The sequence below is a fragment of the Mustela nigripes genome, chromosome 1 (assembly GCF_022355385.1).
Source record: "Mustela nigripes isolate SB6536 chromosome 1, MUSNIG.SB6536, whole genome shotgun sequence".
NCBI lineage: Eukaryota > Metazoa > Chordata > Mammalia > Carnivora > Mustelidae > Mustela > Mustela nigripes.
Window position 1 is genome coordinate 243747613 of NC_081557.1, and position 26969 is coordinate 243774581.

General features: G+C 44.4%; 1 protein-coding gene and 1 pseudogene across 3 annotated transcripts in view; one reads left to right on the forward strand and one right to left on the reverse strand.

The window, feature by feature from the left end:
• Window positions 1-18: 18 nt before the first annotated feature.
• The window catches only part of SPATA18 (spermatogenesis associated 18), a 39367-nt gene continuing 12416 nt past the window's right edge, over window positions 19-26969 (forward strand). For 2 of the 3 annotated variants that reach the window (XR_009400982.1, XM_059383765.1), the window contains exons 1-7: window positions 19-483; window positions 13480-13585; window positions 13702-13817; window positions 15156-15268; window positions 20069-20164; window positions 23553-23804; window positions 25297-25621. Coding sequence is in view for 2 of the 3 variants with exons in the window: in XM_059383765.1 (XP_059239748.1) it covers window positions 397-483; window positions 13480-13585; window positions 13702-13817; window positions 15156-15268; window positions 20069-20164; window positions 23553-23804; window positions 25297-25621 (1095 nt within the window). In the remaining variant the exon portion in view is untranslated. The remainder of the gene's footprint in view (window positions 484-13479; window positions 13586-13701; window positions 13818-15155; window positions 15269-20068; window positions 20165-23552; window positions 23805-25296; window positions 25622-26969) is intronic. The other variant, XM_059383778.1, reaches the window with a different exon arrangement.
• LOC132015617 (large ribosomal subunit protein uL22-like) lies at window positions 21898-22453 on the reverse strand (annotated as a pseudogene).

A 26969-nucleotide genomic window follows, 5' to 3' on the forward strand; every position in this document is an offset into this window, starting at 1 on the left:
GCGGGTGGCGGCGGCAGCGGGGGCGCGCGGCGGAGGCCGGCGTTGCCAGGGCGCGCGCGGGGCGCGTCCCTAGCAGCCGGCCGCCCACGTCAGGGTTTGTTTAATAATCGCCGCCGTATTTATGGCGGGGGCTGCGGGCGGCGGCGCGGGAGCGCGAGACCGCGCCGGGCGGCGGATGAGGCGCGGCGGCTGCGGCCCAGGGCACCTCCCCGCCCCCCGGCTTGCCGAACCCTGCCGGCTCTGACCCGAGGCGGAGGATGGCAGCAGCAGCCGCGCTCTGAGCCCCTGCGGAGAACACCCTTCCCGCCGCGTCGCCCCGGGGGCCCGCGGACGCCGCCGCCTCGTCCCCTCCACGTCTCCCATCTCCCAGAGCGCGGCCGAGCGCAAAAGTGAGCGATGGCAGAAAACCTGAGGAAACTGGTCTCGAGCGAAACTTTGCGACTGATGCACGACAAGCTAGACGGCTGGCTGAGGGAGTACAACGTGAGTCCGCGGGGGACAGCCCCGGGCTCGCCGTCGCTTTAGCTCCCGGCACAGCCCTCGCAGGGCTGGCCCGGGGCGGTCGCTTGGCAAAGCCCGGGCGGGCGTGGTGTCTCACCGGGACCGCGTCTCGAACCGGGATCGCCGGGGAGGGAGGAAGGGCACGGGCCTGCCGGTGCAGTTTTCTCCCCTCCGCGCCAGGGGGCGCTGGTGGGGGGGGGACGGAACTCGCGGAGCGCAGACTCGGAGCCCGCGCGGAGAGCGCGCCTTCGGCCCAGCGGTAACCAAGGACGCTGGCGGCCCTAGCAACGGCAGAGACCCCAGTCCGCCAGGGCTCCAGCCTGCTGCTTTCCCTCCCATCCGCTCCGTTAGCAACCCACCTCCCTATCCCTAACTCGATTTTTTTTTTTTTTTAAACTATACCCCTGGTCGTGCCTCTCCGCACGTCTCAGAATACTCAGGGATTGTATCACAATGAATTTTTATAAAAATACTCCCAGAAGCCATTACTCGGATGTCAGTGAGATGGACACTTGTCAACGTTGCGGGTTTCACTTGTGTGCTGGTCAGCATGGCAAGAAAGGCACAATTCCACACCAAGGCAGAGAATTCAGGAGGCCTGTAACCAAGGCATTTGTAGGAAGCCAACATTCTGGCATCAAACCCATAGAGCTCCTCAAGTCTCATTAATCCCCACCCCCACTCCGGCTCGCGTTAACCTCCCCCGCACATTAAGTACAACTCGGTGTTGCATTTGCTGGGTTTGATCTGTCCGTCTTAAATAGGAGGGTCCCCCTCATAAAGTGGAACAGTGAGGCAGACAGAGCTGGGCATGCGTGGACCCGGAATGAGCCCGGGTTCTGGTTCTGGCTCTAGATAGTACCAGCTGAATTCCCTGGGGGAATTTATTTCACCTCTGTGGGTCTCAGTACCTCTTCTGTTAAATAGGACAGATTCATTTAACCAGATCTCAATTTTTTTTTTTAAATTTAAATTGGCTCATTTCTGAAATCCTACCAGGAAAAATGCAACTGGATGCTGTCTGAGTCTCTGGGCTTTCCCATTCACCCTTTGACCAGGGCTCCTGTGGTAGAGGAGAACTCAAAGAACACCCACAGCTTTCTCCTTGCTCCCTTTGTAGTGTTCCCTGTTTACCATCTTTGCCCACCTTTAAAGAATGAGCACTTCTGCATCAAGATTGCAGGAAAATTAAAACTCACCTCTTTCTACCTCTTACAGCCTATTCTGTCTTCCTTTCTCCCTTCCCCCATTCCTTCCTTCCTTCCTCCCACCCCACCCTCTTCCTTTCATTATTACCCCCTTGGCCTAAATAAACTCTGAATGCTAAAAAGGATATTTAGTTTGGGGGTGCCTGGCTGGCTCAGTTGGTAGAACGTGGGACTCCTTATCTTGGGATTGTAAATTTGAGGCCCACGTTGGCTGTAGAGATGACTTAAAATATTTATATATTTTTATATATATATATATATATTACAAAATGTATATTCAGTTTGTCACAAGACAGTGTTTCACATAAATCACACTAACATTTGACTGGACCAAGTTTAATGATAGAGAAATGCCGAAGTTTATTACACTTTCCTTTCTCAGTAGCAGTAATCCCCCCTGCTCCTCTATTGTCACTGAAATCATTCCAATCTAGACTCCCCCCCCCCCCCTTCATAGAAACTGCCGTCTTGGAGACCAATGCCTTTCCAAAAAAGATCTGTGGCCGTTTCCCCATGCAATCATTTTCTTGGACTCTTTGGTGTTTCTGTTGCCTGTGACTGTCGCTAGCTCTATTCTTCAAGTGACTGGTCTCCTTGCCTTACCCATTTTCCTCCTATGGCAGTTCTTTAAGACTTTAGGAATCTTCTTTGGGCCTCCATTCTTGCTTCTCTCTTATACATATGCCCATGAATCTCATATCTGTATTCAGGACCTCTTCTCATCTGAGCTCACTTCTCCGATTGCCCATGAGACATTTTCAGTTGTGCTCTCATCAGCTTGAAGTCAAATCAGTCTAAAACCTACCTTAGCGACGCCCGTGCTGTGAACACTGATCTTCTTTACTTCAATGTTTTCAGCATGACTCACCCCACAAGCTTTTCACCAGCTGAGTCTGTTGGTACCTACTTCGAAATTCGCACAGAACCCTTTCACCACCTATGCTGTAACCATCCTTGTCCATCTTCCATCATCGTTCATCTAGATATAAACATATCTCAGAGAGATTCTTCTAAATGTCAAGTGAGATCAAGTTACTTCTCTGATAGAGCCCTCAGGCTTCTGTCCTATTCAGAATAAAAGCCAAAGTTCCTTCAATGGCCATCAAAGCCCTACACAATTGTGCTCCTTTAAATGCTGACCTCATCTCTTACTCTCTTCCTCAATCTACTCTAGCAATACTGATCTGGTTGTTGTTTCTAGAGCAAAGCTGTCCAGTAGAACTTTCTATGATGGACTTGTTCTATACAGGCGCTGTCCAATATGGTGGCTATTTGGTACTTGAATTGTGGTAAGTACAAACTGAGAAATGAATTTTAAATTTTAAATTTATTTATTTTTAAAGATTTTATTTATTTATTTGACAGAGAGAGATCACAAGTAGGCAGAGAGGCAGGCTGGGGGGGGTGCGGTGGGTGGGAAGCAGGCTCCCTGCTGAGCCGAGAGCCCAATTCAGGGCTGGATCCCAGGACCCTGGGATCACGACCTGAGCCGAAAGCAGAGGCCCAACCCCCTGAGCCACCCAGGTGCCCCTAAATTTAAATGAATTTTACATTTCATTTAAATTAAAAAAATTAAAATTCATTTAAGTTTAATCAATTTAAATTTAAATAGTCACATATGACTAGTGGTTACTCTATTGGGCAGAAGAGTCTAGAGCCCATCAGCCAGTCTCATGCTTCAGGGCATTTTCACTTCCTGTTCCTCTCTGCCTGGAAAACTTTTGCTTGTGGGTATTTCAGTAAGCTACCAACAGCTTTGCTTTCTATCCTCCTTCAAGTCTGTTTAAATTTCACCTTCTCAGGAGAGACCATCCTGTTCACAACTGCCATCTCCTCCCCCTGCCCCTGGCACACTGTGTCCCTTCTCTGCTTTGTTTCTTCTGTAATAAACGCATCTTCTTATTTTTACTTATTCTTTTATTTTATTGTCAATCTTTCTTTCCCCTCTTCCCACTAAAATGTAAGCTCCAGAGGGCAGAGAGTTCTCCCTTTTCTGCTTATCTCTGTATTCTCAGCACTTAGAATAATGCGTGCCTCCTAGGTTTAAAGACCAAGTAATACAATACGTCAGCTTTTCTTTAATAACTAAAAGAAAGTGAATTTGCAATGTTTGTTCATTGCAATGCAATGTTGAATTAAATAATGACTGACTGAATGCCACCACCATTCTCCCACACACCTGGGTTCTGGGACACATTTGTCTTCTTAAAACCTCATATCCAGTGTAGAATTACAGGTGATCCCCAAATATCTTTAACTCAGCCTTTATTAAAATTGATTTGAAGCCAAAGCCATGATTTCCAAGTAGGGGCACAATTGAGAGGGCATAAGCGTTTTTAATTGTGTGTGTGTGTGTTTCCGTATGTATGCATAGCTAAAGAGAGAGGATAATAAAATATGTATATATACCTACCAAAATTAAGGTTACCTCTAGACTTATTCAGTAACCTGTCACCTACAGGGTGGGTTTTGGTCAATGGCTTAGACATTCTTTGTAATACAGCAAGTTTGTTTTAATAGTTCCGAGGACTTTTTCCTTGAAACCTTAAGATGAAGAGTAGTCGTTGTAGCAAAGTACGTTTATTAAAATGTTGGCTCTAGAGGTTTATTCATTAAAAGCTTTATATTATATTTGCTATGGAAAGTTGATTTTGCTGACTGTGACCACATTGATTTAGTTCTAGTTAACTCAAGCAAAATAAAAGACCATAAATACCACTCTAGAATTAAGAATGTGATTAAAGTTATCCCCTTGGGAAAAAGTTATTTTCAGTGAAAAAGATCAATGATTTGAACAGATCTAAAGCACAATGCAAAATTTTCATTTTCCTTTAAACGAGTCATTATTGGGATTAATAGATCTTAGTTAACTTTTTAAAATTTCTCTTAATTTCCTTCATAAGGCTTCCCATTTCCTCTGCCTTAATCTGTCCACCAACACTCTTTTCCTTGTGTCCTATGTATGTTGTTAGACACAGTAAATTTTTTAAAAAATGCAATTTTCTGCCCCAATGCCTTTGTTTTTTATATGTTAGCTAGTTTTTAATCCTACAACATCTAGCAATCTTCTGGGCCCTACACAAAACCACTACTTGCTTGATTTTTTAAAAAAGATTTATTTATTTAAAATGACTCCAAGAAGGGATATTTTTCCAAACCTTGCTAGAGAAACACAATAAAAACAAAAGCAAACATTGCAAATTCACTTACTTTTAGTTATTAAAGAAATGCTGAAATATTGTATTACTTGGTCTTTAAACCTTGGATTGCATTGGCTGTTCAAGGACAGCTTGTACAAACATGTAACTTTCAGAATTGTTTTTCCTCCTGTGTGGTTACTGAGAATGTTGACGAAAGAGCCATAGAAAATCTCTTCTTGTTCAACCAAGAACTGAGCCAGTTATTAAGGGCTTAATAATTCATTCAATAAATGGTTACTTAGCTTCTGCTTTGTGTGAAGCTTTGGCCTAAACACTCTATATGTACACTTTTGGCAGTGTACCTTTATTTATTTATTTATTTTGAAGATTTTTATTTATTTATTTGACAGAGATCACAAGTAGGCAGAGAAGTAGGCAGAGAGAGAGAGAGAAGGAAGCAGGCTCCCCGCTGAGCAGAGAACCCGATGTGGACTCGATCCCAGCACCTTGGGATCACGACCCGAGCTGAAGGCAGAGGCCTTAACCCACTGACCCACCCAGGCGCCCACTTTTGGCAATGTACCTTTACTGATTAACTAATTCATTCAACAAAATATTTTTGCAGAGTTTATGATATGTCTGTCTGTGCTAGATGCTGGGAGTGGAAATGTGAGCTGCATCTTAACGGGAAACTTCCAGGCAGAGTAGCATATAAAGGGCAGAGGAAACAGCAGGTGATAAAGCAGGAAGGAAGGAAGAAGCTGGTCTTTGTGGTTGCCCAGAATGGTTCTGGGCAAGGAGAGGAAGTGAGATGGGCTGAGAATGTGGGGTGGTTGGGGCCAGAGAGTAGAGGCCTTGGGTGGTGTGTTAAGGAGTTTGGATGTTATCCCCAGGGGGCAATGGGAGGTGGGATTTAAAAGCATCATGCAGTGAGGAGACATGTAAACAAGGTCAGACTCTGAGAATGGTCCTTCAAGTAATAGTCTGCTGCCCAAATGCTCCCAACTGAACATGCAGATCAGAATTAGGTCTCGGGACGTAGTTAGTTCACAGAGATGTTAAGATGAGAAATTAACCTCCTTCCAGGGGCGCCTGGGTGGTTCAGTGGGTTAAGCTTCTGTGTCCGGCTCAGGTCACGATCTTAGGGTCCTGGGATCGAGACCTGCATCAGGCTTTCTGCTCAGCAGGGAGCCTGCTTCTTCCTCTCTCTCTCTGCCTGCCTCTCTGCCTATTTGTGATCTCTCTCTCTATCAAATAAATAAATAAACAAATAAATAAATCTAAAAAAAAAAAAAAGAAATTAACCTCCTTCCCATGTTAGCAGTACCTGGAGAAGGTCAGCTCTGGGCTGAAACTCCTCCTCCTCCCGAGACGCATTTATATCCACCCAGAATCTTGTGGACTAGGGAGCTACCTTTGGTCAGATGCTCTGACATTTATTACTTTTTAAAATGTACTGTATGTAATTACAGGAGCAAACGGTAAGAACTTACCAGATCCTTGATAACCCCATCCCTAAGACAGAAGATTCCATTCTTGATGTATAATAACAGACATCAGGACATCACGAATTGGAAACTTGTGATTATCTGCTATGTGGGTGGGGATGTTAGGGACAGCTGATCACACTTCCCCTTGCATTACTCTCCTCTTGTGTTATAGAAATCTGCCCTTGCAAGCGACAACAGCATATTCAATATCAGTACATAAAAAGGATTTCTCAAAGAGGTGTCCCTCTGTTTCTGGATAATCTTTGTGTTAAAATAGATGTTGTCTGCATGACAAAATATCCTTGATTCTCAGTACAGAAGCTTTGTTGTAGTTGCTATGGTGTCTTCAAACGGATTCCCTGGCTGCCTTTGTCCTCCCCCATAGTCAATAAACTTCCACATTCCTGGGGTTCAGTCTAGTGAATTCATAGAAAACATTTTTTCTTTTCTTGATCTCTTTACTGCTAAGCTGCAGTGATGAACACAGCTCCAAATCTTACTGTCTAAACTTACATGAGAGAGATTTCTCATTCATGCCAACTCTGATGGCCCCTCTCCTCCGTCACTGGCTCAGGTTCGGGTGGCCGCCACCTGGTGGAACAAGTCATCTCATCACAGATCTCATCCCGGGACCGCAAAGGTCCACAGGGGAAGAGAGAGAGAAAGAGGGCACTTACATTATACACATCACTTTCACTCCTCTTCCCTAGACCAGGATTGTTACGCGGCTCCAGTCTCCTTGTAAACGAGCCCGAGACCTGGAAAGCATGTGGAATCTTTCACGAGTGCTAAAGTTTCTGCCACAGCTGCTAACGATGAATTCATGGGTAGGAAAGAAATTGACAAGTGATTAGGACAGATTATTCTATTTTTAACAGTAGGACTATCAACATTCTTAGACAAACTTTTAATGGAAACAACATTGTTGTTTCATGTTTTCGGGAAATAATTAATGAAAGAAACCTGGTAGAAATAGTAACTGCAGGTCAAGATGGTAAACTCCAGAGGAAGTCTAAATAGAAGTTTTTGCTAAGATGTTGGGGTATATATAAGCCTCCTTCTCTTATATCTAAAATTTAGTATTTTGGTTTTAAAATATTGTTGTGGAGGTAGTGGTGTAGTGGGAAAGTCAGCTACACTGTAGAAGAGGGTTGATTTTGGAAACTGAGTCACGTGAAGGGGCTGCCCATATATGGGACAGCCATTTCCCTGGAGGACGAATTGTAGCCTCTTATAACCAGCACGTAAGGAGCCCTCGAAGGCTTTCAAAGCTCTCTTCCTGCATTATTGCCTTGAAATTTTATAAAAGCCTGTGAAATAGCAGGTTTTATTTTCTGTATTTTACAGATGAGAAAATCAAACCTTAGGAGAGCAGCTAACCTGCCCGAGGTCACACGAGTAGAAAGGGTAGAACTTGGACTTGAAAAGAAAGGATAGAACTTGGACTTGAAAGTAGGTCTTTTGCTTGCCAAGTTTATTCTCTTGCCTCCTACAGAGGGAGGGCAGGTGTAAGGAAATTCTACTCATTTGAGGTGTCCATTTCCACCACCCTCCTCTGCCCATCCCCTCTAGCACACATTAGCCGGACAGTGGGGGAAAAAAGAAGGTAGAAATTCAGGCTGTTGTTTGCCATGTGTGAATTTCCACGACTGGCTACAAGCAACTGCCCCCTACTGCCGCTCAGATGAGTCTCTACACACTGACTACTGATCTTTCTTTTCCCTTGCTCATCTGCCCATTCTCCAACCGGCAGGATTGGAATGGCATTCTTTTTTTATTTTTTTTTTTAAAGATTTTATTTATTTATTTGACAGAGAGAGATCACAAGTAGGCAGAGAGGCAGGCAGAGAGAGAGAGAGAGGAGGAAGCAGGCTCCCTGCCGAGCAGAGAGCCCGGTGCGGGACTCGATCCCAGGACCCTGAGATCATGACCTGAGCCGAAGGCAGCGGCTTAACCCACTGAGCCACCCAGGCGCCCTGGAATGGCATTCTTGTATGTAAGATGAGGTTTTCCTTAAATAAAAGTTTAAAAAAATAAAGCCAGGTAAATCACTTAATGTTATAATAGCATTCATATTTTAAAGGAATGTTGGGCTGAACCCTTTGTACTATTAAGTCTTATCTAATGTTTTGTGTGTGTGAGACCGAGCTTTCTTAAAATGTAAATCACTGTATTTTGTGCTCAAAGCGATAGATTTAAATAGCTGTTCCAACCGTAGTTTGTCAGTTGATGAAAGATATTGAGTGATACATTTTGTTGACTTAGCAATGAAAAGTTTTCTCTTCCATGTTGCAGGGGTGGTTCAAGGTGAGGGATAGAATCAAAGGTATGAGAGAATCATTGGTAGAGGCTTGGATGATCAGGCTGTCACAAGGAGAAATGTTAAGGTCAAGGCTGCTCACAAGTTAAGAACGTGAAAGGCATTAAAGCATTGGTGGCGGATCCTGTGTCTATGTAACGTGTGCGTATGCAAGGCAGGATAGTGGCTGGAGAGGAGAGAGTTGTTGGCAGGGGAGCAGAGGGAAGTAAGGTGGATGAGTCATGCGGAGGCATGTTAGGAAGGATTTAGGAAATCAGGCAATATATGGGCTTGATAGTATTAGGAGCTTTTGTTTGGGGCACGAGAGTAGGGACATCCACATTACTCTTCCCCACACTGGGGAACTTCTCGAAAAGGGTCACTTGTCCTCATTGTTTTTGCTTCTTCTTGGCTCCGATTGGTTCCCTCACCCCCATGCAGTCTGGAAATACATCAAATATCCCACACCAGTCTGCCGTCACTGCTCTCATCAAGGTCACCAGAAGTTACCTGATAACCAGCCTTCTTCTTCTTCTTCCTTGTTCTTAGCTCCTCGATTTCTCAAAAGCAATTGATGCATCAAGTCCTATGGCGTTAACTGTTTCCCAGATGCTGGGGACCCCCAAATCTATCTCCAGCTTGGGCTTTCTTCAGAGCTCCTGACCTCAGTCATCACCTGCCTTCTAGCCTGCATCATGGGGAGGCTCCAGATTTCTTCCAACCCAACACGAACCCAACAGGACTTGTTTCCCCCTCTCTAGCCTTGCTGGTTCTCCACTTGTGTCCTGTGGTTGGGCAAAGGCACTGCATTCCCCAGCCAGAGGGTTACAACCACCCCCACTTCCCACCAGGTTCACTTCCTTTTCGGAACCCTGTGTGGTTGGCTTCTGCCAGAGTGAATTTCATAAAATGCAAAGTAAATTGAACCACGTCACCACTCTCCTTTTCCTGTCCCCCTTAAATATTCAGTGATGGCGTAAGGCTCAGAACCCTTCATGTGACAAATAAAGTTTATCATTACTTGGTCTCTGGACCCTGTATTCCACTTGCCCTTCTGGTACACCTTGTTCCTCCTGGCTCTCATGCCTGCTGCTCCTCCTCTTGAAATACCTTCATTTCTTACCCCTCACTGCTCACGAGGGTGTGCTTTGTTCCCGTGCCAGCTCACTGCCCACAAGACACTCAGTAAACTCTAAGGTAACTATTAATCCTCTGTGTGTCCCCCATTTTCCATCCCACTTCCCCAGCTGGTGAGCTCATTGACAGCAGGCAACTTTTAATTTTTTCTTTCTTTCCTTTTTTAAAAAAAGATTTTATTTATTTATTTTAGAGAGAGAGAGAGAGTCAGAGAGAGGGTACAGAGGAAAAGGGAGAAGCAGACTCCCTACTGAGCAAGGAGCCCGATGCAGGACTCAATCCCAGGACCCTGAGATCATGACCCGAGCCAAAGGCAGAGGCTTAGCCAATTGAGCCAACCAGGTGCCCCTAATTTTTTCAATGTAGCTTTATTTCCTGAGCTACAAATAGTAAGAGTACAGTGATTTATGAATGAATGAACTTTGGAATTAGGAGACAGCAGAATTCGGTCATATCTTTGCTCTGTTTATTTTGTGGGGGACTGTTTGGTAGAGAACACGACCCTACTGCAATTTGAGCGTCTTGCGTGATGCTTTGTGTTAGAAGCTGCAGCGTGTTGAGACAGGTCTTGGGAACAGGAACGGTTTTATACTATACTTTGTCTTCTGTTTAAGTTGTGTGTACAAGCCCACTTAACAAACATTCCTTTGGGCACCTCCTTTGAACCAGACTCTGGGCAAGGCATAGAAGCAAATGGTAATAATACTACAATAATGCTTCTAATTTTTCTGTCCCTCCTCTACTCTGCACCTAGCTTAGTTCATGAGTTCAGCCACTTCCTAAATATGGGTAAACAGAGGCTCATATTTAAAATACCTTTCCTAGGGCGACTGGGTGGATCAGTCGGTTAAGCCTCTGCCTTTGGCTCAGGTTATGATCTCAGGGGCCTGGGATGGAGCCCTGCATGGGGCTCTCTGCTCAGCAGGGAGCCTACTTCCCCGACCCCCCACCACTGCCTGCCTCTCTGCCTACTTGTGATCGCTTTCTTTTTAAAAAGCATCTTTTCTAAGAGAATACAGAAACTAAGTGGGAAACCATATTTGAACCGAGGTCTGCCTTTATTCCTATACCCATTGCTCCTTTAAATAATACATAATACCTCATAGGTACCAATTGTTGAATGCCTTCTGTCTTTGAGGTGCTAGATATGCATTCTTTGGATTTAATTCTCTCCTAATACTTTGCAAGTCGTGATTCCCATTTTCCTGGAGAGGCATTGGGGTCAGAAGGGTTAAGTAATCTGTGTAGGATTGCAGAGAATGGTGACAAGTGGCAGAGCAGAGATAATCACTCAGGTGCTGGACCCTCAGGCCCCATTCCCTGACTACGTAGCTATGGCATAATCGAGCCAGAGGGCAAAGCTGTTCTTGAGTAACAGGTTCACCATGATAAGTGCGGGTGTGAGAGCAAGGCCAAGGAGCCGCTGCTTCAACAAGGGAGGGATGGGCACAGCTGTTCTGCTGGGGGTTCCAAGTGTTCTGATGATGTCAATATTACACTGTTAAGTCATTCATTCATTCATTCACATATTTTGGGGCCATTTAATTTGTTAAACATACCAGTGGCAACTGATATAAACATAGGAAAGACAAAGGAACTTTTAAAGAGAGCTCCTGGTCTTTTTAGGGAAGGGGATAGAGGGATGAGAAACAGAAACAAATGGCTGCATCAGACATAGGTGCCAAATCAGAGCTTGTCACCAGGTGCCGTCCACCAGGCATGGACATAACCCAGCAGCTCCACCTAGGGTCTAGGCTCGAGTCCACTCCCTCCAGACTCCTCCCCAGGCCTGGAAGGCCCTCCAGGATCTGTCCTGCCAATGGCTCTCACCTTCTGTGCTTCTGCTACATACGCTTACTTACGGTTCTCAAGGTAACTAAACTCCCTCCTGCCCCTGCCACAAGGCCTTTGCCCCTGCTACTCTACTGTACATCACTGTCTCTCTCTAGTACTCTGCATCCAGACTTCTCTCAGTGTCTCCCCTCTTGGGGGGGGTGGTTCTGGATGGCCCTCCCCATTCACTCATGTCCTTCCTCTGCTCCCAGCACCAGTCATACTCTTAAGGGCATGGGTTCCAATCTCAGTTCTGCCATTTTACCGGCAAGGTAAGCTTAGACAAGTTATTTAACCTCTGTGCATCTCATTTTTGTCAACTGAAAATGGAGGTGATAACAATGACACCCCCACCTCCCAGTGTACTGCTGTGGGGCTTCCCTGAGCTTATATACGTAAACATCGACAGCGCCTGCGCATAGGAGGTCTGTGATAAACACGGAGTGTGCGAATCTTCTCGTCATCATGCGTCTGTCCAGTACTTACTGGGTTGGACCACAGAGACCACGGAACACAGGGAACACAGGCCGGGAGTGCAACAGCACCCAGGTCAGCACAACCTCTGTCCACAGGGGGCTTGCCTGCCTGCCTGAACCACATCCCCAGTCTACCCACACATGCCTATGACCTGTAGACTTTTGCCTGGAGGCCACTCTTCCTCCCTGTTCTCATTTCTCTCCTCCTCACCCCCACGTCCTGCCCAGCGCCCAGGAGGCCCCCACCGCTCCTGCCTTCTTAGGGCTTGAGACAATACATCAGTCTGTGTGTTTTTACACCCATGTGATCTGTTCATTGCTTGTGGTTCTGTCCCTTCCTTTAGTGGTAGACGCCATTAGAGGTTTGGCTGGTGAGGAAATGGTAAAAATCTCACCAAGGGGGTGAAAAAAGCAGAACAATAGCTAAAGGCCCACCTCTTGGGTTTCTTTGTGTTCTGTTGATGTTCCACAACCCCTGGAACTGCCCATCCCCCCACATCGGCCTGCTCTCCCTGCCTAGATTTCACTTTCTCGGGGAAGTCTTCTCTGCCTTCCCAAGACCGTGGGCTCTGGAGTAGACCTCGTGCGCCCATGTTCCATGGGGGGAACTGTCTCTGATCCTCTCTCCCCTACAAGTCTGCCCATGCTATATGGCTGGTGCCACGTCTTTTGTCTTATTCTCCTTGGGATCCTTAATGACCCAGTACCTTCCTGTTATTAACAAGTAGTGTTCTTAGTCTACATAATGATCTTAGAGGACACGAACCAATAAAGCAGGTAAATCAGGAAACAGTGGTTTGTATTGGGTTACAAAATGTCTATTCACTTTATGAAAGGAGTTTTTGTAGGGTTCCTTTGAATAGCAAGTCGGGGGTATTGCTAGTAAATTAACCCCTAAACCTCAGTGGCTTCACACACACACACACACACACACACACAAACACACTCACACTTTCTCAATGATAATCATTGCAAGTGTTGGATGCTTAGCCTTTCAAATTTCAAATCTTGTAGCTCCACCATCCTTTATGTCCTTGGGGTCCTCTCCTGGGTCTTCAGCATCTGGCTGGCTGATGGGGAAGGAGAGAGAGAAGAGAATTGCTCAAGGGGTTTTCTTCCGGGTCATACCTGCAAGGAGCATATAGCACTTCCTTTCCCAATGACTGGAACTCCGCTGTACCGCTGCTGACTACTGCCGACTACTAGGGCAGCTGGGAGAAGTATTCTAGTTGTGTGCCCAGGAGGAACTGGAAAGGTGGTTGGTGAACCCAGGGCAGTCTCTGTGCCTGGGAGCATACCACAGCCAGGCGCCCCTGGGTAAAGTCAGGCCTTGGGTCCCTGCAGTGGGTTCCAGAGGAAAGGAATTGCATTGACTTTTCTGTTTTGATTTTGCAGGCAAACACATGTGATCAAAATCTTAGTCATTGCCTTGAGCTCATCGAACAAATTTCCAAAGTACAAGGACAGCTCTTTCGGATCCTCACCACGGCAGCCCAAGAAGGTGAGAATGGCCCATGTTTCCCCATCCGGCTCTGTCGTCTTCTTTTGCTTCTGTCCTTGGTGCTCTCACCGTATTGCTGAACTTCTCTCCCTGACCTGATTTGTGGGTTCTTTCAGGCGGACATTACGATGGTGTGGAAATCATCAAATCGCGCCTTCTGCCTTGGCTGGAGGCCTCCTTTACTGCTGCTTCCCTGGGAAAACCTGTTGACAGCAGGGTGCCCTCTCTACAGGTAGGGATGCTAAAGGATTCCCCTTGACTTTCAGCACCCTGTTCGGGCTCCAGGAATGCAGACATATGTAAGAGATGGCTTTTGCCTAGTGAGGGACTTAGCGCTACTTAGGGAAGGGGGACACAGGTCCAAAAAGTGAGGTTCTGTTTACAGTAGCATGTGGCATAATGGGTTCAGCTTTCTCTTCAAACAGACTTGTGTTCAACTCTCAGCTTTGCCCACCTCCCAGCGGTATGACCTCAGACGAATCAACGAGCCTCTGCTTCCTCCGCTGGAAGAAGGGACTGGTGATAGTCTACATCTGGGACATTGCCCACCCTCAGCATTAAATAGGAACTTTGGAATGAAGATTAATCCACACAGTTAGGGTACCATGGAGCCTCAGGAGAGACCATTCTGAAAGAGTGAAATGAAACGAATTGGAAACTTAGTTCTCAGAGACTGACAAAGAGTACCATCATTTGCTGTTGCTAGGGGGTGATTTCTATGGGTTAGTGTCAAGTTTTAGACAGGTGAAGCCCAGACTGGAAATAGAACATACACCTTGCTTAAGGCACTGATGTCATTAAACATTGGTAGCCTTGATTTTAAACAATTACATGGATTTCCATAAATTCTCAAATTAAAGCACATAGAGCAGTCTTTTCTTGGCAGTCTTAGGAGGACAGGGGCAAAAGGGTTACTGCTTGGAGGTCACTGGGCACAATTCTGTCTGCTCATTTATGGTCCCGGGTCTGTCGTGTAACCTTCTATGTCTCACTTGCCGAATGAAGACAATGCTTTTGTTGACCCACTAGGGCCATTTGAGAATTAAATGTGATAAACATGCAAAAACAACTAACATAGGGTAAGCACTCCACAGACATCAGTCAGTTTTAATCAAGTTTTTCTCTCCCGGGGATTTTTCACATGCTGCTTAGATTTTATCCTGTGGGTGTTCTTCTGAGGATAAAGATAATGGGATGATATTTCAATGGCTTTTTAAAAATGTGATGTATAATAAAAAATTGAAGTATAATTTACTTGCAGTGAAATCCATAGGTCGATAAATGCATATATCCATGTAATTCACACCCTATTAACTTAGAAGACATCTCCATCTCTCTAGAGTATTTCCTTGTGCCAATTCCCAGTCACCTACCCTCCCCCACCACAGGCAACCACTCTTCTGATTTTTATTGTTCTAGAGTAATTTTGCTTGCACTAGAACTGCATATATATGGAACAATGCATTTGTGTCCTTTTGCACCTGACTAATTTTGCTCAGCATAATTGCGTTGCAACCTAACAAGCTGTTTCATCTATTCAAGACTCTTTTTGATTTGTATATCATTTCAGGACACATTTGATAAAGAGAAACATAAAGAGTCAGGTGTTCGTGATCGGGACATGCAACAGCTAGACTCTGAGTTGACTTCGACTCGTAATCAACTCAACCAGGTTCAAGACGAGTAAGAGGAATGCAAGTTATCTTTTTCCAAAAAGAATTGTTTGTTCTTAATTTTTAAGTTTGAAAGGGAAATAATGGCTTATGAAAAATGTAGACGTCTGCAAATAACTGTGTGTGTGTGTGTGTCTGAGAGAGAGAGAGAGAGAGAGAGAGAGTCAGACAGATGTCTTTGAATCTGGGGATAAGATTTCTCTATTATAATAGGTTACCTAAGACGCTGGTCCCCTTGGTTCCATCCCTGGAGCTTCTTCTTCTCTAGAGGTCTATTATCAGCATATATCTATATATCTATATAAATATCTATATGAAGATTATTACATAATATAATCTGTCTTTTGAAAGAAAATAAAATGCAAAATGGGGAGGGTTAGAGAAGGTCAGACAAAGAGTAAAATCAAGAGCAAGAGGAAGAGGCTACATCCATCTGACAGATGTGATCCTTTAGGGGGTATAGACCCCTGGCTGAGAAGTCAGACTCTTTAAAGTATGAGCATTCCAAGATTTTAGAATAATTTGTAGATATAAAAAAGTATTTTAAAGAAGTCAGGCAATGCCAGGCAGCAGCAGCTATCAGTGGCATAGCCAGGGTAGCAAGCTCAAGGATTTACTGCAAAGAAAATCACAAGCCTTGGATTTGCACTTAAGGAAGATAGACAAATGTGTATGAAATTGTGTGCAGCCCAGCTAGCACAAACCCATCAAACCCGTGTTTCCTAATTGGAGCCTTGCTCTACCGCTCACATGTATAGGGCAGCAAAGAACTCTTTGGTTAGGGTTTGTGATGGAATAAAGTGTGGCACACTGCCTTGTTCTCTGATGAGATTTCCTTTTAAGGAAAGCATCTCTACAGACTTAGTTTTGCTTGATCATGAAGGTAACAAAAATTTCCTTCTTAAAATGCATACAACATACAAACATACAAAAGTGGCTGTGTCATAGCCAAGGAGGTTTAATGAGGCACAATCATTGCTAATTCAAAATGCATACAACAAAGACAAGGATAAAGGTGAAAAATCACCTGTTATTTCATCCCTGTTAACACTCTGGTTTATTTTGCTCCAGACATTTTTCTTTGTGCGTGCTTGCATGTGTACACACACACACACACACACACACACACACAGAGTTACCTCCATACCCAACATTCATGTTGCAAGTGGAATCATCGTCAATGAACAGTTTTATGGCTGCCAACAGTCAACATTTACAAATGTAATGAGCAAAAAAGCACTGCTCCTCTGAATTTCTGCAACTTACTTCAACTAATATCAGCTGATTTGGAGGGAGGTGAGGATAATTACATTTACCACTTCTTTTCTGGTTTATTATAGCTCTTTTCCTGTAAATATCTGGTGAATTCAAAGTTCAAACTACTGTTAGGGTTTTTTTGTTTGTTTATTTTTGCATTGTTTTGTTTTGTTTTGGCCCTCTCCAGGAGTCTCCTTGGCCCCCCTCCTTCCTTCTACTAGCATCTAAAAGTAGAGGGAGGCTTGCATCTCATGAGGGATGCCTCAGGCTGGAGAGGAGGATCTTTTGGTCTTGTACTGCTCTATGGCTTCCTGCTCCTTCATTTCCAACTGGGCAGTAGAGTCTTGTGCCAAGGGGTGCTGATTTGTGGCTTGTCTGGTTAAATCTTCTGGAGAATTTGCTGGCAACTGCTGCTGGCCAGGCCCTTCTGTTTGCCACTAACTGTGAGGCAGGGCTTCAAGACTTTGCTGGTTTTTGACTTCTATCAGCACCAAAAGGAGCCAGGAATTCCTTTGTATCTCCCTCTCTTATCATTATGGCTCCGTAAATACCCATCAGGAGCATCAGGGTTCAAGGAACCATGACTACATGGTTTTGTTAAAAAAAAAAATTATTTGGAAATAATTTCCAATGCAGAAAATTTGTAAGACTAGTACTAAGGACACCCATAGGCACTGTCATGTACCTTTCACACTGTTTGCTTTATCATTCATGTGTACACTATCTAGATGCATCCTCCCCCCTCTCCCACCACCAAGCCATGTGCATCTCATTTGAAAGTTGCACAGAGGAAGGTATTTGCTCCTTTACCTTGGATTTCCTAGTTTCGTTTGGTTTTTGACCCACCTGTGGTTCTTATTTTTTTAAGGCATCACAAATGATGCTGTCTGTCCTCCACATTCTATAGTAGCTAAGTCTCTTCTTTCTTATTCTACTTGCCTTTAGAGTCAGGGTGCTACCGGCTGTGAAATGAGTGGCCCACCAAGGAGAGTCCCTGTGTCTAACTTTGTGGAGACCAGATTGGTTTTGACTCAGTTCCGAAGGAGCAAATTCTATAGTGCTGAATGGGGACGGATCTGCCCACGTTTGATGAATTCTCGGAAAGGAAGATGTCTAGACTTTATACTTGGGCTCTGGTTATGAATCCCACATGTCCTCATTTCCTATCTCCGATCTATTGGCAAGTCCAGTTGAATCTGCCTGCTAAACTTCTCCCACCCTTGGACTTTTCTTCCTATTCTACCTCCATCGTCCTAGTTCAAGGCCCGGATACCTGTTTCTTCAACCAGTTGTCCCTTCCCTGCTTTCATTCTTGCTCTACTATGATCCATTTCACACATAGAAATTAATAAAGGCAGACTCCGCCTTAAAAGCTGTTAGTAGCCTCCTTTCACACTTAGAAAAAAAATTCTAAACTCCTTACCAGGACTCTCCAAAGCCCTGTGTGATCTGGCCCTACCTCTCTTTCCACCCTCATCTCCTGCCAGGCTCTCCTCACCTAGGCTGTGGTCCTCTTCCTCACCTTGAAACCTTTGTGCTCTTTCAGAAACATGGCGGTCTCGCTCTCTGGTTCTTTGCCTCGATGCTTCTTTGTTATCTTTCAGGTCTCAGCTGAAATGTGACTTTCTCAGAGTCTTTCTGTGACCACGTACATTGAAAGGTCTTTCCTTACCTCCGCTCTGTAGTTCTCTTTCACAGTGATCTGGGCAGAGCTGTTACCATAATTTGGAACTTGAAAAGATTGGTTTGCATGTTTCTGATCCACCAGCCTAGAAGCCCCAAAGGGTTACTGTCTTGTATCTGCTATTCTGACACTGTTGTGTCCCCAGCACCCAACATCATGCCTGATACATGGTATATCCTCAATGAATGAATAAACCCCTAATAAAAAATAAATAAAATACATTAACTTGCTTAAAATAATCCTTGGCACCTGAATGTGACTTTCTTTCTTCTCTCTGTATATCATTCAAGGGTGCCAAATTAGCATGTATGTTTGGTTGTATGTACATGTGTTCACACACGAGTGCCATGTCTTAAGAGAAAAACACAACTATTCCTGTCCATACTCTCCTTCCTTACTTCTTATTTGCTTATTTTAATTTTCTACAGTTTTCTCATGACAAATATGTTAATATTTTTCTCCATATATACTTTTAAAAACCTGTAACATATTCACCTTTGAATTAAATCACAGGATTTTCCTCTTAATCACCAGTAGCCCTATTATGAAGTTACTGCTACTTTGGCATTTTTAAAAAGCCTTTAGACATTGTGTTCATTCATCACTACCATGTTCACAGGCACTATTTGAGGTGCTGGGGATAAAAAGATAAGTAAAAAAATAATTCTTGCCCTTAAGTAGTTCATAGTGTATTTGTAATGAGAATGTTAGTGTGAACCAAGTGTTGGAGGCACTCTGGAGAAGGGGAGACTGCTTGAGACAGGCAGGGGCAACAATTGCAAGACCACTCACAGGTTGTCTGCCTGTTAGGGGAGGAGGAGGAGGAGGAGGAGATGGGAAGGAACATTGGGTAATCACACCACCTCTTGTATTGCCTGATCGGCTGGAATCTGTGGGAACTTGGTAGGAATCCTGGTAGACCATTATTTCTCTATATGCTTCACTGCTTAGGATAGGACCCCAGTGTTTGACCTTCCATTCTTCCATCTAAAAGAAAGGAAGAAGACTAGTGTGAGTCTAGACAGCAACTGCACTCTTTTAGCCTCGGATGAAAGAACCTGGATAGTTCAGGGAAGTAGGGTCCAAGAAGTCAAGAAACCTTTGCCCACCTATGATCTCTCACTGGACTAAGGCAACTTAATGGAGAACCACTGGTCTCCATCCGATGTCATCTACACATTCCCATTTCTCTTAAAAATTTAAATAGACCTAAAGAAATAATATGATTTGTTATGATTTGTCTACAATGAAGAGAGTCCTTGACACTGACAATGACCTAACTATGTTGAAAACTTAGGAAAATCATGCTCAATAAATTATGGAAGTCAGAGGCATGGAATACTTGGTAGGCAAGTTTGACTTTGGAAGATTTTCTTTGTAGGTGGGCAAATAATTTTTTCTTTATATTTAGGAAGTCTGGGAAAATTAGGTCAAATGCAACTCTACAGTGTAAAGTAATGAGAATACTGCAGAAAATGGTACTAGGAATGGGGCTTTTATAGGGAGAGGCAGCCTGAAGATTTAGTGTGATTAGAACAGATGGATGAGGAGAGAGAGAAGGAGGAAGGGAACAAGTTTCTTTGCCCTTTACATTCTAATGTTAGTAATTATTACATAAGCCCTTTGGTGGTAGTCACTTTGTAATGTCTTTGCGTTTAACCTTGAGAAAGAATGCCTGCATATTTTTTGCATACAAGCACAACATAATATTTGCAATGGCATCTGATTGGATGCAGATGTATCATAACTTAATCTTGTTTATGTTGAACTTATATCATATGCCAAAAGTTCCTGGGAGAACCTATGCCTTGATTTGGAAAGTCTGCCAATTTTGGAAAATCGGTCTTTAGTTACTGATTTCTCTTACAGTCTGGCTGAAACTGAAAAGACTCTTGAAGAAACCAAGAACAGATCGGCCATATCCCTTTTGGCTGCAGAGGAGGAAATAAATCAGCTAAAAAAGCAGTAAGAAAAAAAAAATGACAGGATTTTTGCAGCCTGCTGATTGATCTTTGAATTTAGCTTTTTCGTGCTCCATTACAATACAAAAGAAGCTGTTCACAAAGAGGAAAGGCAGAAATATTTTTATTAATTTTATAAAATTTTTTTCTTACTATTAGAATGTTAGCTATCTAGTATAGAAAAATTTCAAAGTACAACAGAGTGTAAGAGGAACCCAAAGACCCTTTCAAAATTCCAGAGCTAGTTCTTGTTACCATTTTGCAATTTCTTCCAAATGATCCATTAAAAATTGGACTTAATACTGCAAAAATCAGTATAAGTATACAATTTTGGACCCCATCTTTTCACTTAACATTGTTTTTCTCTATTACTAAGAAAAAATACTGCAAAACTTGGTTTTAAATAGATGCATTGTGTTCCATTATCTAGACATTTCCCTAATATTGAATAGTTACTTTGATACTGATTTTAAACATTGGAAATAAATTGTGATAATCATTGCAGCAAATGTTTAAATTTCAGATTATTCTGTAAATAATCTGGAGGAGGAGAACATAAACACATTCTAGTTGACTCACTATTAGTTTCAGATGTACAACATAGCGATTTGACAGCTCTGTATGTACCTTATGCTATGTTCATAAGTGTGGCTACTATCTGTCACCCTACAATGCCATTATGGTACGGGTGACTGTATCCCCTATGCTGTGTCTTTTATTCCTGTGACTTATTTCTTCCCTATGGAGAAGCCTATACCTCCCACTCCCCTTCGCCCCCTTTGCTCATCTCCCCATGTCTCCCCCCTCTGACAACCACCAGTTTGTTCTCTGTATATATGGGTCTATTTCTGCTTTTTGCTTATTGATTCATTTGTTTTGTTTTCTTAAATTTCACACATTAGTGAAATCTTATGGCATTTGTCTTTCTCTTTCTGACTTACACTTAGAGTAACACCCTCTAGGTCCATCCATGTTGTCACAGAGGGCAAGATCTAGTTCTTTTTTATAGCTGAGTAATATTCCATTGTATGTCTATGTGTGTGTGTGTATATATATATATAATATATATAAAATGTGTATGTAGACATATATATAAATATGTATGTCACATCATATCACATATACATATATCACATATTTATCTATTCATCTATCAATGGACACGGGTTACTTATGGAAGCTTATTACCATCTTGGCTATCGTAAATAATGCTGCAGTAAATATAGGGGTGCACATATCTTTTCACATTAATGTTTTTGTTTTCTTTGGGTAAATACCCAGTAGTGGAATTATTAGATTTCAATATTTAATTTTTTGAGGAAACTCCATATCATTTTTCACAGTGGCTGCACCAATTCATATTCCCACCAACAGTGCACAAGGGTTTCCTTTTCCACATCCTCACTAACACTTGTTACTTCTTGTTGTCATCTTTCCAGCCATTCTGACAGGTGTTAAGATGCTATACCTTCATTGATCCTAATTTTGATCCCCCCCAACCAAATAAGCAAGTGGGAGTTGTGTACACACACACACACACACACACACACATACATACACACACACAATATCTTTTTGCTGCCTTCACACATGTTCCATTGTTCTGGTTTCTTCGGGAACACCCCAACGTTGTAGCTGGGAGTACTGCTCTGTTGTCTACATCTCTCCCCTCTCTCACCATCATTTTCTTTTTTTCTCTCTCTCCTTAGTTTTATGTGCACTTATTCTATGCAAAATTTATTCCTGGGCCATATATTTTTGTTTCTTCAATTTCTTCTGGGATATCTTTTTCTTCTGGGCAAGCTCCTCTACTGGTTTAGGGGCAGTCCACTCTTTTTCAGCAATGGCCATCTCGATGTGGCAGGGAGAGCTCATGTAGGGGTTAATCCGACCATGAGCCTTGTAAATTCTTCGTCACATCTTGGGGGACTTGGCTCACCTGGGTGTGCTCAGTGCCCAGAGAACTGACATCAAAACCTTTAAATACATCATGACTCTTGGCATTTTTAAGCACGGGCAGGGATAATTCAGCATTCTTCATGGGCCACAGACCCTGTGTGCAGCCTCACTGTTTGCCCCCGGGCACACGTACCATCCCCACCAGTGTAGCAAGGGGAGGGCACACTCTGCTTCTGAGAAGCGATGTCCTTCAGATACTTGGTGGCTTTTCAGATCTTCTACCCTTGATGGCCTGGGGAGGCTCACGTGTGTTCTTAAAGTGAAAGTGAAGATTTGAACCTCTAGATTTGCATGATTTTGTAGGGTTCTCTGGGTCACACGAATAGCGGGCCATTTTCAGAGGTGGTCTCAGCCTGCTTAGGGGAAAGAGCTCTCACCATCATTTTCATCTCTTATTTCCTACTTGACAGACCTTTTCAGATTCTTTGACCCTATAATTCAGTGATTTGTTATAGCAGCAATTCTGGTCTTTACCGTTTCCAGTGCAGCGGTTAATTCTGCTGTTGCGTTTTTAGCTTCTCTGTGTCCTCCTTAACCTTAGCCCTTACCTTTTCATCTTCCATCATTGCCCTTTTCATCACAGCATGTTCTCTTGGTGCGGCTTTGCTCCTGCTTTAGCTAGTCATGCCTCTCTGCATCTTTTTTTTTTTTTTTTAAGATTTTATTTATTGATTTGACACAGAGTGAGAGATCACAGGTAGGCAGACAGGCAGGCAGAGAGAGAGGAGGAAGCAGGCTCCCTGCTGAGCAGAGAGCCCGATGGGGAGTTCGATCCCAGGTCCCTGAGACCATGACCTGAGCTGAAGGCAGAGGCTTAACCCTCTAAGCCATTCAGGTGCCCTGCTTCTCTGCATCTTTATAAGGATGCCAAGTTTATTTCCAAAGCTTTGTCTCTAGAATACATTATTATTATTATTATTATTATTATTATTTACAAATTCACCCTTTGTCCTAGTACTGTGGATGCCATCTCCATTGTCATCCCCCCTCCCCCCGCCCCCAGCCATTCCATCTGCTCCGAGAATCAAAGAGCCAATGAAGATAGGAGATTGTATCTTTGGCCAGCTTCAGGACCTAGGTTTTGGAGGTCCGGTGCTTCCAGACTCTGTGCAGTTAGGATCAGCCTAACATAGGACAGCATGACTATAGGCCCACTCTGCTTTTGCTGAAGAATCTGCCTATGTATTCCTTTTTCAGGAGCCTTTTTCATGCAAGCTGCAGATGTGGGGTGGCCCTCTGACCCTGGCAATTCTGCTCTTTTCTGATTGGTTTTTGTTCCTCCTGTGTTTCCATCAGAGTAGTCCAACGCAGGAAAGGCATTGCTAAGTAGAGTAGTAGCCTCTGTGTGTTAGGTATGCCAGTGGTTGCTGGTATCTTTCTCCCACCCTCCCCCGCTTTCTCTTTTCTTTCCTCAATTTTTGTTTTCTGTTCAGGCTTAAATCTCTTCAAATCCAGGAGGACTCCCGCCACCAAAACTTAGAACACAGAAGCACAGAGCACCGGTGTTCGGAGCCTAGAGCCTCCGAACCGAGGACCTCTGAGCAGAGGAGGCTGGACCAGCGACGCATTGACAAGCGGGGCTCAGAGCAGCGGCCCGAAGTGATTTCCGATTATGAGAAACAGCTCCGAACGCTGAAGGACGAGATAGCGGTTTTGTCTGCTGAAAAATCTGCACTTCAAGGAAGGTCAGACACATTCTCACAGATCTTTTCCTTTAAGTGCTTTTTGGTAGTGGTAAAAGCGTGGCTTGGGAAAGAAAAACCAAACCAAACGAAATGACCTTTTGTACCCAAACCCCCACAGTATAGGAAACTTAGAATTGCAGAGGGATTGTTTTCTCTAACTAGACCCTTCCAGAGAGAGAAAATACCTCTGGGATTGTCAGCGCTTGGGCCCTAATTAACTGGGGGCTGACATGGAAGCCGAAGGAATGAAACTGAGAGTTATGTGGCTTGAAAGCAGATTCAGGGGGACCTATCGTGCGTGCATGGTGCCCGTGCTGGAAGAATGTTCCATAATAGGAGCGTCCTGTTCTCTGAGGCCTGGGAGTCCCCTCTCTGGGATGACCACCGGTCATTTTACTTTTTGATGGAGTGTGTGGGTGAGTGTTCTGTGACATCCCTTTCTACTGATGGACAGAATGTTAAGACAGGTCATTCGGAGTTCCATGAGGACAGAGCAGGATGCTTCTCTGGGACCATTTCCTTGTTCTTTTTACCACTCACCACCTCCCTCAGCCCCACATTGAGCCCTGACCCAAGCTATTGGAGCCACTCCCATACCTGGTGCCCATTTCCCTAAATGCCACCTTAGCCTTGCATTCTGGGGAGTGATTCTGCCATGATCAGTTGGTACCAGCTTGTGCTGGCTCCCAGGACCTGATTCTGTGCATTTCTGCCTCCCTCCAAGTTCAGTGTGATGTCACATTCATAGCTTGGGATCGGCCGCGGTGACAGTATTTCTTGCGCCATAGAAATTGGCGGACTACTGCCCAGGGCTTTTGCGCCTCTCTCTAGCTTCAAAACGGGCCTCGAATTCCCGTTTGCTTCCTAGTTTCTCCACCACTTCCCTCCTTGGCGGCCCATTTCCTTTGATAATCTATCTTGTACTTGTAGCGATACTATTCAAGATGCTGGGCTTTAAAATTCACCAAGTGCTTCCGCATGTGTTAGCTCACCGGATCTTTCATTCCCCGCTCCCGCCCAGAAATCGGGCGAACCTGTCGCCGGTGAGAACTCGGGCTCTGGAGAGGAGAAATGAGTGTGAACGGCCCCACCGCCATAGAACGAGAACACACATCTTTCTCATGGTTGAGTGTTCATCCCGTTTTATACCCTAAAGCCTCTGTGATATGTTAGCACCCCAAGGCTGGGGTACGAAATACTGAGAAGCTGATCTCTTTAACTCTGGCTTGCTGGCGGTGTTACTTTAGTTATCTGAGCCTTTGGTTCCTTGGCTTTAGAATGGCCAACAATCCATGTTGAGCTCCAAGGGCTGCTTAAAGGATAAGTGAGGAGCCAAGTCCCCGCGCAGATAGAGAGCGCATGACCGTGTACTTGACGCCTAGTAGTTCGCGGGGGCAGCTGCCAGGGCGCGCGGCTCCTGGGTGTCACTTGCTGTTCCCGTGGCCAGAAGCGAATCCCAGTGCTTCTCCTGCTGCTTCTTGCTTGCCAACAGGTCCGCCAGGAGCCGGACTCCCAGCCCTGGCCCTCGCAGCCGTAGCCACAGCCACAGCCGCAGCCACAGTCACAGCCACAGCCGCAGCCGCAGCCGCAGCCACAGCCGCAGCCGCAGCCGGTCCAGCAGTCCCTCCGCCGCCGTCGTGAAGATCAGGACCCCGTCCCCGAATCGCGCCAAAATGTCCAACGTGGCGCGCAAGGCTGCCCTCCTGTCCCGGTTCAGCGACGCCTATTCCCAGGCCCGCCTGGACGCGCAGTGCCTGCTGCGGCGCTGCATTGACAAAGCCGAGACCGTGCAGCGGATTATCTACATCGCCACCGTGGTAGGTGACGCCGGTGGGGCTGCACCTTGGAGGGCGGGGGCGGGGTGGGCAGCGCTAAGAAGGTGCTGGGTAAACCGGACCCTACAGCCTGAACGGACAGCCTGGACCTGAGGTCACAGAGGGAGGGTAGGATCTCCATTTGCTTGCTTATTTCTTCCTTCCTCCAGTTACTAATATTTGGGATGGCTAATTTTTCACAGTCAAGAACTCTTCATATATATCAATACTTATACCGCCCAGGCATTTGTTGAAGAAGTATCCATAAATATAGGATTATCTCAAATGAATATAAACTATGTTGATTTGCACCAGTCTTCCAACTGATTTCCTTTCCTTCTCAAATCAGAAGGCTGATTGTGTTAACTCTTCTGTCTATTGAACTAAGAGTAGTTACTAAAACTTTTAGGACATGAGCTACTTGAGGATGGCAGATTAAAAGGGCTCATATAGAATCCTTAGTTCTCAAAGCAAAGGTATTTGTTCTCTGGGTACCTTACTGAGATAGTAAGGGTCCATTATGAGAAATGAGAAAAACAGTTAATATTTAAAAACAAAAGGAAACACTGGTGTGAGAGCAGAATTATCAGAGTCTACTGAGTGTTATCCTGTATTATTAATTTATTTCAGGAGTCCGCAGACTATGACCTGAGGGCCAGATCTTGTCCTGCCCTTTAGTTCTAAGGAAAATACCACCTACGAGCTAAGAATATAAGAATGGTTTTACATTTTTAGATGAGTGTAAAAAAATAATATGACAAAAGACTATGTATTTTAGGCAAGCCTTAAACATTTAATCTCTGGCTCTTTACAGAAAAAAGTTTGCCAACCGTGGTTCACTTCATTAAGAAGTTGGTGAAGGTTCTGTAAGCTTAACGGCCATGTCTCTCATGCATAACTGAGTTTCCTCGGTGCCTACTACATAACAGGCATTTAATAAATGTTTGTTGAATCAATATACGCCAGGAAACTTGCCGGATACTTGATATGTGTCTTTGTATAATGTAAACACAGATTGATAATTTCATTTTTGGACCAGTAATATGACATTGTGGTGGGATCATAGCATCAACCTGCACTTAAAAAAAAAAAAAAAGATTTATTTACTTATCTGAGCGAGAAAGAGAAAGGGCATCGGGAGAGAAGCAGACTCTGCTAAGCACAGAAGAAGGAGTAAAGAAAGATGCATGGGGCTTGATCCCATGACCCTGAGATCATGATCTGAGCCGAAATCAAGAGTCTAGTGCTTAACCAGCTGAGCCACCCAGGCGCCCCCAAATCAGCACTTTTTAGGTGTTTATTTAACCACAGACGATCTGTTTCCTTGAACCTCTGCACTGTGCTGCCTCTC